The 12359-nt window shown below is 53.8% G+C and overlaps 1 protein-coding gene across 2 annotated transcripts in view; it reads right to left on the reverse strand.

The window, feature by feature from the left end:
- The window catches only part of LMX1A (LIM homeobox transcription factor 1 alpha), a 124619-nt gene that overhangs the window by 8789 nt on the left and 103471 nt on the right, over positions 1–12359 (reverse strand). For both annotated transcript variants that reach the window (XM_066255097.1, XM_066255096.1), the window contains exon 5: positions 2357–2529. In XM_066255097.1, the coding sequence (XP_066111194.1) occupies positions 2357–2529 (173 nt within the window). The remainder of the gene's footprint in view (positions 1–2356; positions 2530–12359) is intronic.

Here is a 12359-nt window from a genome sequence, read left to right on the forward strand (position 1 = left end):
GCCCCTTAGGCTGAGGCTTAGGAGAAGTGGGGTGATTAGCCCAGTGTAAAAGCACAGTCTCCTGCTAAGCCAGCAGCAACAGCAGTGAGCCCAGGGACCCACCTCCACCTGCCGAAACCCTACCCGCCCCTCAGAGGCCCAGCCCAAGAGCCACCTGTTCTCTGCAAAGCCCTGTCTGACCCTCCAGAGGTGACCTTTCCCTGCCCTCAGCTCCCATGGCCCGGGGCCACCCCTGCTCAGGTCCTCACAGCTCACTCCCCAGGTCAGCAGTGATGTGTACACACATCTGCCCGTGGTGGCCTGGGGGCTGCCCGGGGGCAAGCCCTGAGCACACACTACCCAGAGCCCAGGAATTCAGTGCAGGTACAATAAATAAACAAGAGAGGGTGTGACCGTCTGCTCTGAGCAAAGTCAGGTTGATTCCACTTCCTACCAGAGCCTCCCCTGGAGTCTATCGGGGTGCAAGGGTTCAGCAGCTCTGTGCGTGAGTCTTTCCAAGGTCAAAAGGGGTAGCACCCTGCCCTGTTGTCCCCTGCGGCCCCTAGGTACTCACATCTCACGTCGGGCCTGGCTTTGGCCATGGAATGTGAGCGGGTGTGCGTGGCTGTGTGAGGGTCTTATCCGGGCTTGCCCGATGGGGCGTGGCCTCTTGCCTTCTGCCATCTTTATGAGCACAACATGCCCAGGGGGCCGCTGCTCTGTCATCAGCCTGGACCCTCAAAGGAGAGACTGGTGAAGCAGGCCTGAACCTGAGCCCAGCTGTGCTGCAGCCCACACACTGCCCGAGAGCAGGAACCCAGGTGTTTGCTGGAAACCACGAAGGCCGTGTTTGTTACCACAGCAAAAGTTGACTGATACAGATAAGGAGGCAGGAAACACTAGGCCAGAAGTTTTCAATGTGCTTCCTCCAGGAATTTCGATTAAAAGTCTCTGTTAGTTGTGGCCTGACCTGTGGTGGCACAGTGGATAAAGCGTCGACCTGGAAATGCTGAGGTCGCCGGTTTGAAACCCTGGGCTTGCCTGGTCAAGGCACATATGGGATTTGATGCTTCCAGCTCCTCCCCCCTTCTCTCTCTCTCTGTCTCTCCTCTCTCTCTGTCTCTCTCTCTCTCTCCTCTCTAAAATGAATAAATTTTAAAAAAAGTCTCTGTTAGTTGTACCGCATGAGTGACAGTAAGCAACAAGTCACAAAAGGGTGGGTGCAGGCCTGACCTGTGGTGGTGCAGTGGATAAAGCATTGACCTGGACTGCTGAGGTCGCCGGTTCGAAACCCTGGGCTTGCCCGGTCAAGGCACATATGGGAGTTGATGCTTTCTGCTCCTCCCCCACTTCTCTCTCTCTCTCTCTCTCTCTCTCTCTCCCCCTCTCCCTCTCTCTCTCTCTCTCCTCTAAAATGAATAAATAAATAAATAATTTAAAACAAAACACTTGTTTAAAAAAAAAGGGTGGGTGCATAGTTATTCCTGGTGGAGAATGCTAATGGTCCCAATATCCATCCTATTTGCAATTGAATCCCAGTGGCAGTGCACGTGGTCTCCCAGAGGGTGGGGGCTCACTCCCCAGCCCCCCCTCCCGCCCCGCGAACACACAGTCATGGGATTGATGCTGACACAGTGAACCTTGAATTTGCCCCTGAAAAGGCAGCTGCTTGCCCGCCCCCACTTCCTCGTTCTCCACCAGGGTGGCTGTAAAGACTGGGGGGCAACGAAAGCAGCCCCTGGCCCATGTGGTGGACAACAGAGCCGTCTCCCCATCTTGGACTGTCGCCTCCGGACCGGCTTACGAGACAAATAAACGCCCGTCTTGTTAAACCACTGTATTTTTTTTTTCATGAAAATTTGCAGCAGCCTGATTGGTAACAGCCCGAAGCTGGAAACAACCACAACCCCCTGTAGAAATAGGCAAATAAACAAACACACCGTGGCCCATCCAGATGGTGGAGTTACTGCTCAGCAGTGAAAACTGAGGAAATGCCACATGGACCAAACCCCAGCTCACCTCCCCAAGAAGGACAGATAGGACTAAAAAGAATGCATGCCACACGCCACAGCAGCCACCTGCCAGAGGACCGCGGTCCACCCCGAATGGCACCGAGTGTGAGTCCCAGTACTCTCTGGGAAGGACAGGTGTGAGCATGCGGCTGATCAGAGCGGGTGTGCTAGCACAGAGGCTCAGGAGGGTCGGCTGTAGCCCTGGCCGTAGTATCAGGACCCTGGAGTCTCCCACCAGGCTCAAGGCCACATGCAGACTAAAGGGTCTCCCCACAGAGACCTAGGTGCCAGTGGACTCCCCAGAGGAATCGAGTGACCCCACAGAGGTGGGCCCGGCCCCTCGCCGCCCTGCTTCCATCTGGTACCTTTCTGCACGGCTTGGATGACACCTCAAACGAGGCCTTGAACGCTCTCCTCTGTTGGGTCGTCAGGATGGTTCGGGGACGTTTGGGACGCTTATGGTCTTTGCTGTCCTCAGGAGCCCCTTTCCCTGCCCCGTGGGCGGACTTGCAAAGGCTTTCCTCATCGTCACTTTTGCCTGAAAGGAGAAGCAAACAAGGGGTTGTGTCCCCCAAAGCCACCATCGGAGCTGTGCTCTTCCCAGAGAGGCAACCGGGGTCCGTGTGGCCAGGATGGCCATATACACAGGTGCAACAACCTGTGTGGTCCTGCTGTCAGGGCCTCCAGGTAGGCTCAAGGGACACACTTCCAAAATCCAAGACAGGAAGCAGGAAGTCCACACGGCAGCTCAGACCTTCCTCCCAGGATGTGCCCTAGCTGTGTGACGTGGGGCAGGTGACCTAACACTCTGTGACTCCATTTCCATACTGGCAAATCAGGATACAAGACAACCTACTTCTTTGGGGTTGTTGGGAGGATTAAATGAGTTGACCGACAAGGCACTCAGAATGCAGCACGGCATAAAACAAATGCCTGTGAAACACTGTTATTAATATTACGTCTCAGATGCCACTTCTCACGTCTAGACCTGGAAGAGTTACGTACGTTCCTGTTTAAAAGACCCCGTAGAACCAACATCAGACAACCTGCACAGACAGATAACTGTGTTTATATTTCTGTGCGTTCCTTCCTCTCTCTGAGCAGTGAGCGACACAAGGAGTAACTAACTCCGAAGGAAGCAAGGCCTCCAGCACACGGCACCCATCCCCAGGCCCCCACGTGCACCCCACAGACCTCCCACTCCTCCTGGGAAGGGGCTTCTAGGGTCTGGGAAACACCCACAAGATGAGATACAGCAGAAAACAGGAAGCCGCTGACCGTGCAGACACATCCTCGCTGGGTTTTGTACCCCCGCTGTCTGGAGACCCCCCTCCCAGAGCCCAGTCTCAGTGAGATTCGCTCTCCTGGTGAAGGACACTCTCTGGTGCCAGGGATGCCTCCGGGAATACGTCCAAGACCATGGGGCTGACACCCCGCCCAAGGGCCACAGGAGGGGATGAGTGTGAGGTGAATGCGTGACAGCTCCAAAATATGGAGCATGTGTTCCATGCCATTGTAAACATGAAGCAATCTCATGCCGTGTCCTCCAGGTGTGCCCATAAAAAGACATTTGTGAATGTCTTAGGCTCTTTCACGGTCATTCCTCACACAGTCTGATACACACGTCTACTGATACACTGGGAACCCTAAGATAATGCTAGACTTCAGGGTACTGGCCTGTCTCCACCAGTGGTTTTTAACCTTTTACCCTTGGGAACCAGTGACAAGAGGAGAATTACTTCTGGGACCGCTAAGGCAGAAATCACCTGGAGCTTAAGTGAATTCGACTAAGATCACCAGGTCTCTCATCTTCATACAACATTGGGGTGGTTCACCCTGGCGTCGACCAGCATGAAATTTCTGGCCAACCTGGTGGAAAAAGACTGTTCTACGCCCTCCAGACAGCAACGTGACCACAGGCTCTGGAGTCACACGAACTCGGTTATGCCTTCCAGACCTGCCAGTTCTTCTGGGTGACTGATTCTAAGCAGACTCTCAGGACTCAGTTTTCTCATCGGGGCAAGCCACAGGGTGGCTGGAATTAAATGAGATGATGCGTACAGAGGGCTTAGCGGTGCCTAGGATGGGGATGGGGCTTCGTCAGTCACCATCGCCGCCGCCATCACCATCATCATCATGACTTCAGCATAAAAGCAGCGCTCTTGAGCCGAGACACATGTTTTCTGTTGAGCAGAGTTGCATGTCAGTGGGAGTCTGAGTTAAGGTTTTACAATGGCGGCAGGCGCTCTCTCCTCTCCCGCTGCGGGCATGACCCTCGCCACACTGGGAGTTGTTTCTGCGCAATGCGGGTGTGTGAGTGCTTGTGAGGAGGGAGAGAGGGAGAGGAGAGAGAGGGAGAGAGGGCGGGAGGGAAGAGGAGAGGGGGAGAGAGAGAGAAAGGGGAGAGAGGGGGGAGAGAAGGGAGAGAGGGGGGAGAGAGGGAGAGAGAGAGAGAGAGGGAGGGGGAGAAGAAAAGGGGAGACAGGGAGAGAGGGGAGAGAAGAGAGGGGAGAGAGGGAAGGAGGGAAAAAAGGGAGAGAGAAAGAGAGGGAGAGAGGGAGAAAGGGGAGAGAGGGGTGAGGGGCTTGGGGCTGGTTCCAATAGGAAGAGGTCACGGCTGGGTCTGTCCAGAGCCCAGAGGCATTGGCTGAGACCGGGGGGGGGAGGGTGGTCTTCCTGCAGTTGTTACTCTACTTGGCTTGCCTGGGATATGCGCCTACTTCCCCAAAAGGAACTCGGGGTGGGGGGACCCCGTCTGCAGAGAGACTACAGGTGGCTTTACCTCCTGTGTAAGAAGAGGCAGGTGAAAACACCTCTGCTCAGAACCAGAAGGAGGTAGTTGAGGGAAGAGCAAGAGGCCGAGCGTTGGGGCAGAAGGGGGTGGAGAGAGAGTTCGCAGGTCAGACTGGTCTCCGGACGGTCCTGTTGCTTTTGAAGTGCATTTTCTATCCCGACTCCTTCTCTCCACGGCTCAGTCTCTCTCTTCCATCCCCTCGGGTCCCCCTGCCCTCTAAGAAGCCCCTCATGCTCTAGCCCGGGGGTCCGCAGACAATTTCATTAAAAGGCCAGCATGTAAACATTCCAGTCCGCAGGCCCCGTGGTCTCCGCTGCAGCTGCCCGACTCCGCCGGGGCATCGCGAGGGCAGGCGCAGACGCGAGCGGGCATGGCTGGGTGGACCGTGCACCAACAGCCACCCAACCCTAGACCCTCCCGCCGCCCTGGTCCACTCCTCCTGGCTCTGGCGCCAGAGGGCAGCACGCGCTGATCACGGCCACCAAGGAGGCAAGGACCAGAGGGTCTGAGGAGTTCTCTCCCACAGCCGGGAACATAGGTAACAGAAAACGCCTCCAACCAGACAGTCACCACTGTGGAATGTCAGGTGTCCTGGCCGGTCTGAGCGAGTGAGAGAGATTCTAACAGTGGAGGATCAACTCTCTATGACCCGGCTGCCAAGGGGGAGGCAAGCCACCAGTTACCAGCACCCGGCTTCTGCCCACTGTGCTTGCTGTACATGTCATGGGCACGGTGGTGTCTTCTGAGCTGCCTGGCCCACTCTGTCAGCCTCACCAATCCCCGCTCCTCCAGGAACCGCGGGCAATGCCTACAATATACACAAATCAATTCGCCCGCCAGGTACAAGGGAAGTTCCAAGAGGCCCGGGAGACCCTGCCGGAACCAGCAGAAGTACTGGCCACACGATGAGGACCCGCCTTCAAACAGCAGGGACAGGAGGGGAGGGAGGAGAGCGGCCCAGCCATCCCTCGTAATTTAAGCTGACACCCTCAGGGAAGATGAAAGCTCCCCCTCGCGCCTCCCCCTCCGAGTCTCAGCATCCCTGGAGCCATTTGGACACCAACATAGCATCCCTCCAACTCCACGTGGGGAAGTCAGAGATGCCGTCCGACGGGAGCGCAATGAATTCGCTTGGCACCAACTCTGAAACATGTATCTCAGCGCCTTTCTTTCTCCTTTCTTGTAAAAATAAAAATGTCTGGAACGGTTCAGGGCTGTTGCTTTCCCTGACCGGGCCTCCCCCGTTCCCCCACCACCACCCCAACCTCGGTCTATGACATAAACAATCACAGATGAAAGGCGCAGCCGTGGTTTATAGCCCCGAGAAGGGCTGTGCTACCTGTGGGGCCTCGAAGATTCATTTCAGGTGGCTGGAAAAATCCCAGCAGCCCATAAACAGGGCCCAAGAGATCTGAGCTCGACCCAGGAGACAAGGGCAAGAGAGGTCCCCAGAGACCCTCATGCTCAGGCAGGGAGAGGCAGGAACAGGCCTCCCAACGCCTCCCAGGGACCAGCCCTGTAAATGTCCCTCAGGCTGGGGGAGTGGAGGAAGGCGCTGGGGAGCTGGGCCGTGCGTGGGGGAAGGCGGAAGAATTTATGAAGACAGGACACAGGGGAAGCTATTTCAGGCGCTGCCCTGCTCCACAGGGTGGGATTGCACTCTCTTGAGCACAGCTGTGGTCCGTGATGCCAGGCGGCATTTAACATCCAGCAGGCAGCCCTGGCCAGAGAGCTCAGTTGGTTAGAGCATTGTCCTAATAGGCAAAGGTTATAGGTTTGATCCCTGGTCAGAGGACATACAGAAACAGATTGATGTTTCTGTCTCTCTCCCCCTTCTTCAAAGAGAGAGAGAGAAGAAGAAGGAGGAGGAGGAGGAGGAAGAGGAGGAGGAGGAGGAGGAGGAGGAGGAGGAAGAAGAAGAAGAAGGAGGAGGAGGAGGTGGAGGAGGAGGAGGAGAAGAAAAAGGAAGGAAGGAAGGAAGGAAGGAAGGAAGGAAGGAAGGAAGGAAGGAAGGAAGGAAGGAAGGAAGGAAGGAAGGAGAGAGAAAGAAAGAGAGAGAGAAAGAGAAAAGAGAAAAAGAGAAAGAGAGAAGGAAAGAAAGAAAGAAAGATAGATGAAAGAAAGAAAGAAAGAAAGAAAGAAAGAAAGAAAGAAAGAAAGAAAGAAAGAAAGGTAAATATTAAAAAAAACTCAGCAGGCATAACTAAGGGTCCCTAGAACAGCAAAGCCCCAGCAGCTACTGCTTGAAATGACCTCACACACAGTTCTTCAAGGAGGTCTCCACTCAGATCCAAACCAAGTTCCCTAAGATTTGACTGAAACTTGTTCATTTTGTCATTGGCTCAACTAGCCAGTATTGGGGGTACATGTGTCCATCAAGGTATGAGGACAACCTAGGGCAGAGAGGTGGTGACATGTCCAAATAATAACCCACTCAGAGAACGGAGAGGGGTACATCAGAAGGGGACATGGTGCAGGCGTCCCTCAAATTAAAAATGAATGACACAAGCCCTGGCCAGTTAGTTCAGTGGTAGAGCATCGGCCCTGTGTGTGGAAGTCCCGGGTTCGATTTCCGGCCAGGGCACACAGGAAAAGCACTCATCTGCTTCTCCACCCTTTCTCCTCTCCTTCTTCTCTCTCTCTCTCTTTCTCTCCTGCAGCCAAGATTCCATTGGAGCAAAGTTGGCCCGGGTGCTGAGGATGGCTCCATGGCCCCCACCTCAGGCACTAGAATGGCTCCAGTTGCAACGGAGCAATGGCACAGATGGGCCGAGCATCGCCCCCTGGTGGGCATGTCAGGTGGATCCCAGTCAGGTGCATGTGGGAGTCTGACTGCCTCCCTGCTTCTAACTTTGAAAAAAATAGGAAAAAAAAAAAGAATGACACAAAGGCTAAACCTAAGTCCCAGGCAGATGGAGGGGGGAGGAAACATTTCACATCAAGGGAGCAGAACCTTCGATGACACAGAAGCAGGGTGCTCATTGACAAGGTCATACAAAGATTCCTATGCCTACCTTACACTGGGCACGGCACCGTTTTACAATTGCATTGTTTCTGTTACAAGGACATGATGAGGCAGGAAATGGGAGATTACCCTTTTTTTCACAGGAGGGTAAACTGAGGCACGGGGAGGCGGTGACCTCTTGCCCAAGGGCACACCGCTGGGCGTCTGCCTACCCCTCTCCCCTGCCCACCTGAGGCTGCCGGGTTGGTTGGGTTGTTGTGAAAAGCCAGAACACCAAGACCTGCCCAACTAGGGGTGGAGTCACTGTTATTAAAGAGTGAGGACAGAAAGGCTCACAGGGAAGGCTTTCGGGGACGGACTGTGCACCGGACGCTGCCTGGAAGAGTCATTCTTTCGGTCCCAAGGGGATAGAGCCTACTTTAAATCCCAGTCCCCCCCCCAACTGGTCCCCTCCCTCCCCAAGCATACCCCGCCTCTGCCGGCCCCACTCGGGGAAGGTCTCCAACCCCAGTGCACCACGCCTTCCACACACAGAGCACACAGAGGCCAAGCTGCACACCTGAGTCAGGCCCCAGGTAGTGTCCCAAGAAAGACACCTTTGTTCAGCCAGGACCACTGCGGAGGGGACTCCTGCACCAGGGTGGGGGAGGGGCGGTGGGTCAGAGCCAGGGCATGCCAGCTCAGCCTTCCAGGCAGGCCCCCAGGGGAGCTGGGCCCCACTCAGGGAGTGCTGGCCACCAGCCATGGCCTCCTCTCCTTCCCCAGCTTGGCTGCTGCTCAGAAAGGGGAGCCTTGCGCTTGGGAGGTTTGCAGGAAACTGGACAATATTGGTAGTGATGGTGGGATTACTGTGGGCTTACATCGGACCTGGGCCTTGTCACACATGAACAGACTTTGTGCTGGCACACACACACATGCACATGTGTGTGCACATGCACAACACACATGCACTCACACGCACACTAACACGTGCACAATGCATGCACATGTGCACACACATATGCATGCAATAATAAATCTACACATGAACACGTGCGTACACATGCACAACGCACACACATGCACACATGTGCTCACACATGCACGTGCATGCACACATGCACAGTGCACACACATGTGCACCCACATATGCGCATAATCAGACATGTACACACATGCACACGCACTCATGCACTCACACATTCCACATCCTTTCCTCTCTGAGTTTTCCTATCACTTTCTCCTCCCCATTTTAATGAGAACATGGCCACCTGCAACTCAAATACTGATAAGCCCTATGCGCATGCTGAAGGTCCCCAGGCACAGATGTGTCAGAGAAGCAAAATATTGATCATCGGGACAGCAGGAAGCCCCTCCACACTGACAGTGCTGCATTCAAACTGAGCATGGACACACGCACTAAATAAAAACCGCCCCTTGCACCATCCTGATCTGGCCAGCCTCCAAGGGTAGGGGGGATGCGGAACACTGGTCACAAGTCTAATCAGACGTTTGTGGCTCGGCGCTCAGTCTCAGTGAAAGCGGGTAACCCAGCCACCCAGCGGTCCACCAGACATTGTATTTAGTTTACACTGACGAGGTTTGAGTGGGTTTGCTCCCATGACTGACTTAAGCAAACAGAATATACCAAGTCCCTTTGGAATAGTCCAATTTTGCGGCATTCGTGGCGTGTTCTAGGGGGATAAAATTATTTGAGAAAATAAAATCGTTTCCAGGCAGAGCTGGAAGTCAGAGAGTTCATTATTTCCCCAAACGGAAAAAGACCCAGACAACGCTCCTCCAGGTGATGGGTGACCTGGGAAACACTCTGAGTGTCCTCACAGCAGAAGTGACTCCTCCCCGGACAAATCCTCTGTGGACGCAGTCACAGAGAGACGCTGCCTGGATGGACAGCCCCGCAGGTCTGACTGCCCGGGCCCTGGGCGGAGACAGCCTCCAGGCCCTCTGCTGGTTTGCACCACAGGCTGAGGCCACAAACCCAGCCGCATCTGTGCCTCCGGATTCTTGCCCATTCTGCAAACCACTGACAGGCTCAAGGGGACAGGGGAGATCAGGAGCAGATGCCCAGCCTCTGTGCTCACCTCCGCCACTCACCGGCTGTGTGACCTAAGACTCACACCTAACCACGGTACTCTGCCTTCCCCACTGGTCACTCCAGGGGACCGAGACCTGCCAGTGCACCCTGATAAGGTCACGAGCACTCCACCCACAGTCGGAGTAGGTAAAAGCACTTTGGAAAAAAAATTGTAAAACACTGTTAGAAAGTTAAAATATTTGAATATTTTTACCATGCCTCGTGAATGCCTACTAAATCCTCAGCGGCTATGAAACCTGCAGGATAAGAAGGGGACGAGATCGACAAGGTCTCTATCTTCCTGCCTTAAAAGGGAGGAGACAGACCATGCGTAAGATGAAGAAAGGCCTAATTTTGTCTCTGACGATGTTAGATGCCAGGAACACAATAAAACAGAGCCATGAGCCAAAGATGACTAGGGGGATGGGGTTTAGAGGGGGAGCACAGCTCCCTTCGGCTCCACGATTCGGCACCAACGGAAAGGTCCGAACCGTCTTCCCTCGGGGCCTCCCCCGGCAACTATGCATCCCCCGTGCCCCCTCCCCACACCCAGCGCTGGCACATGCCCACCGCAAACATTTTAGTTCCTTGCACACGTGCAAATTGGAAGACAATTTTATACGTTGTCTTATTCTCTAACCAGCTCAGCCAAAAACACAGTATCATAAGCACTAAGTGTGGATTTTGGAAGATGTTGCACTGGACTGATACAAACATCTCATCCCGACCTCCTTGGGGAGACCCCACAGCAGGGCGGTTCAGAGCAGGGCCTGGGACTCAAACATCTTCCATCACTTCCTAGTGGTCTTGGACCGGTTGTCTCTCTCTGTTTGGTTTCCCATCTGTAAAATGGGGTCCAAAGCACCTCCCTGTGAGGGTGATTATAATAGTGAAGTGAGACCACTTACATACAGTATCTATGGTACTAAGCTCGTGGTCAGGACTTAATAACTGCAGGCTAATTAATGTCCCCATGGAAATTTTGTGTGACTTTTGTATATAACACGTGAAATTTCCCAGGGATGCCGGCACTGCCAGAACTATGCTGGTAAGAACTGGTGAGGCACCTTCCTCCTGCCGAACATACCTTTCTTTGGGGGAAAACTTATTAGAGCCCATGAGGTCATTTTAGAATGCAAATCATGCAACGTGATAAGCAGAGATTTAACCCACAGTGACCACCATGCAAGCGCCTGCGTTTTGGGATCCTGCTTCAGACAGGAGTGGTCCCTGCTGAGAAGGTGACATTGGAAGGTGACGAGAAGGAACAAGCCAAGTGAAGAGCTCAGGGTGGAATGTCCCCAACAAAGGATGCTGGGTGTGCTCAGCTGCTGGGGTTGGCTCATATTCTGTGAAGGGGAGGGGGCAGGCGCCACCCCCCCCCCCCTTAGGGCACATGGAGCACGCATCAGGCACTTTGGATGTGCTCCCGGTACAACGGGAAGCCATAGCTGGTCAGTGGCAGAGACGGGAGTAGAACCCTGTCCCTGTCCCTGTCCCTTCCCTCCCTATGACAGGGCTTTCATCTTCATCTTGTTCCCCATCTAGTCTAGGCCATGAGGCCTGCCATCTCCCCAATTCAAAAGAGGGCCCCCAACTTTTCTAAACAAAGTACTGATTTTTAAATTATACAGCTATCAAACTACTTTTTAAAAATTATTGATTTTAGAGAGAGAGAAAGGAAAGGAAAGAGGAGAGCCATTGATTTGCTATTGCACCCATTTATGCACTCATTGCTTGATTCTTGCATGTGCCCTGACCGGGAATCGAACCTGCAACCTTGGCATATCGATGATCTAACCAGCTGAGCTATCCAGCCAGGGCCATTTTTCTTCCTCACCAGTGTCCTGTGTTGATAGGTTACATGCTGTTCCTTAGACTGGGGTTCCTCCTCTGTCTCTCCTGTGTCACCTGGGGGCTGCTTCTGTCTGGGTTCAGCCAATGGGAGGCGTTGACAAGGAAGTCAGCCGAAAAGAAGATACTGAGGTATTTCCGTGACCTCCTTCTGCCATGGGCGGTGCCTCTGGCAGCAGCTGCTTCTCCTCTGTGTCTCCAAGACACACCTGAAAAGCCCACTGAAGTTTCAGCTTTGGCCCCCACCCCCGACGTCCCCGGAGGCCACATCACCTGTCACTCTGCAGTTTCCTCTGCGGCAAGTCTGCAGCAGGTCTCCCCATCCCAACCTGTTCACATCTCAACAATCTCATCAGCCATGTGACTCACTCCTGGTATGAAACACTGTTTGAAATGTGGACAGTCACTCTGTTCTGATAGCTTGATTGGTTAGAGCATCATCCCAAAGCCAAGAGGTTGCCGGTTCGATCCCCAGTCAGGGCACATACAGGAACAGATTAATGTTCCTGTCTTTCTCTCTCTCTCTCTCTCTCTCTCTCTCTCTCTCTTTCTCCCTTCCTCTTTCACTAAAGTCAATAAATAAACATCAGAAAAAAAATTTTTTAAATATAAATAAATGTGGACAGTTGTTTCTGCCCTCCTGGTTTGCCCCTGGCTGATTCACCTCTCGAGACAGACCAG

This window comes from Saccopteryx bilineata, chromosome 2 (assembly GCF_036850765.1).
Source record: "Saccopteryx bilineata isolate mSacBil1 chromosome 2, mSacBil1_pri_phased_curated, whole genome shotgun sequence".
Classification (NCBI taxonomy): Eukaryota; Metazoa; Chordata; class Mammalia; order Chiroptera; family Emballonuridae; genus Saccopteryx; species Saccopteryx bilineata.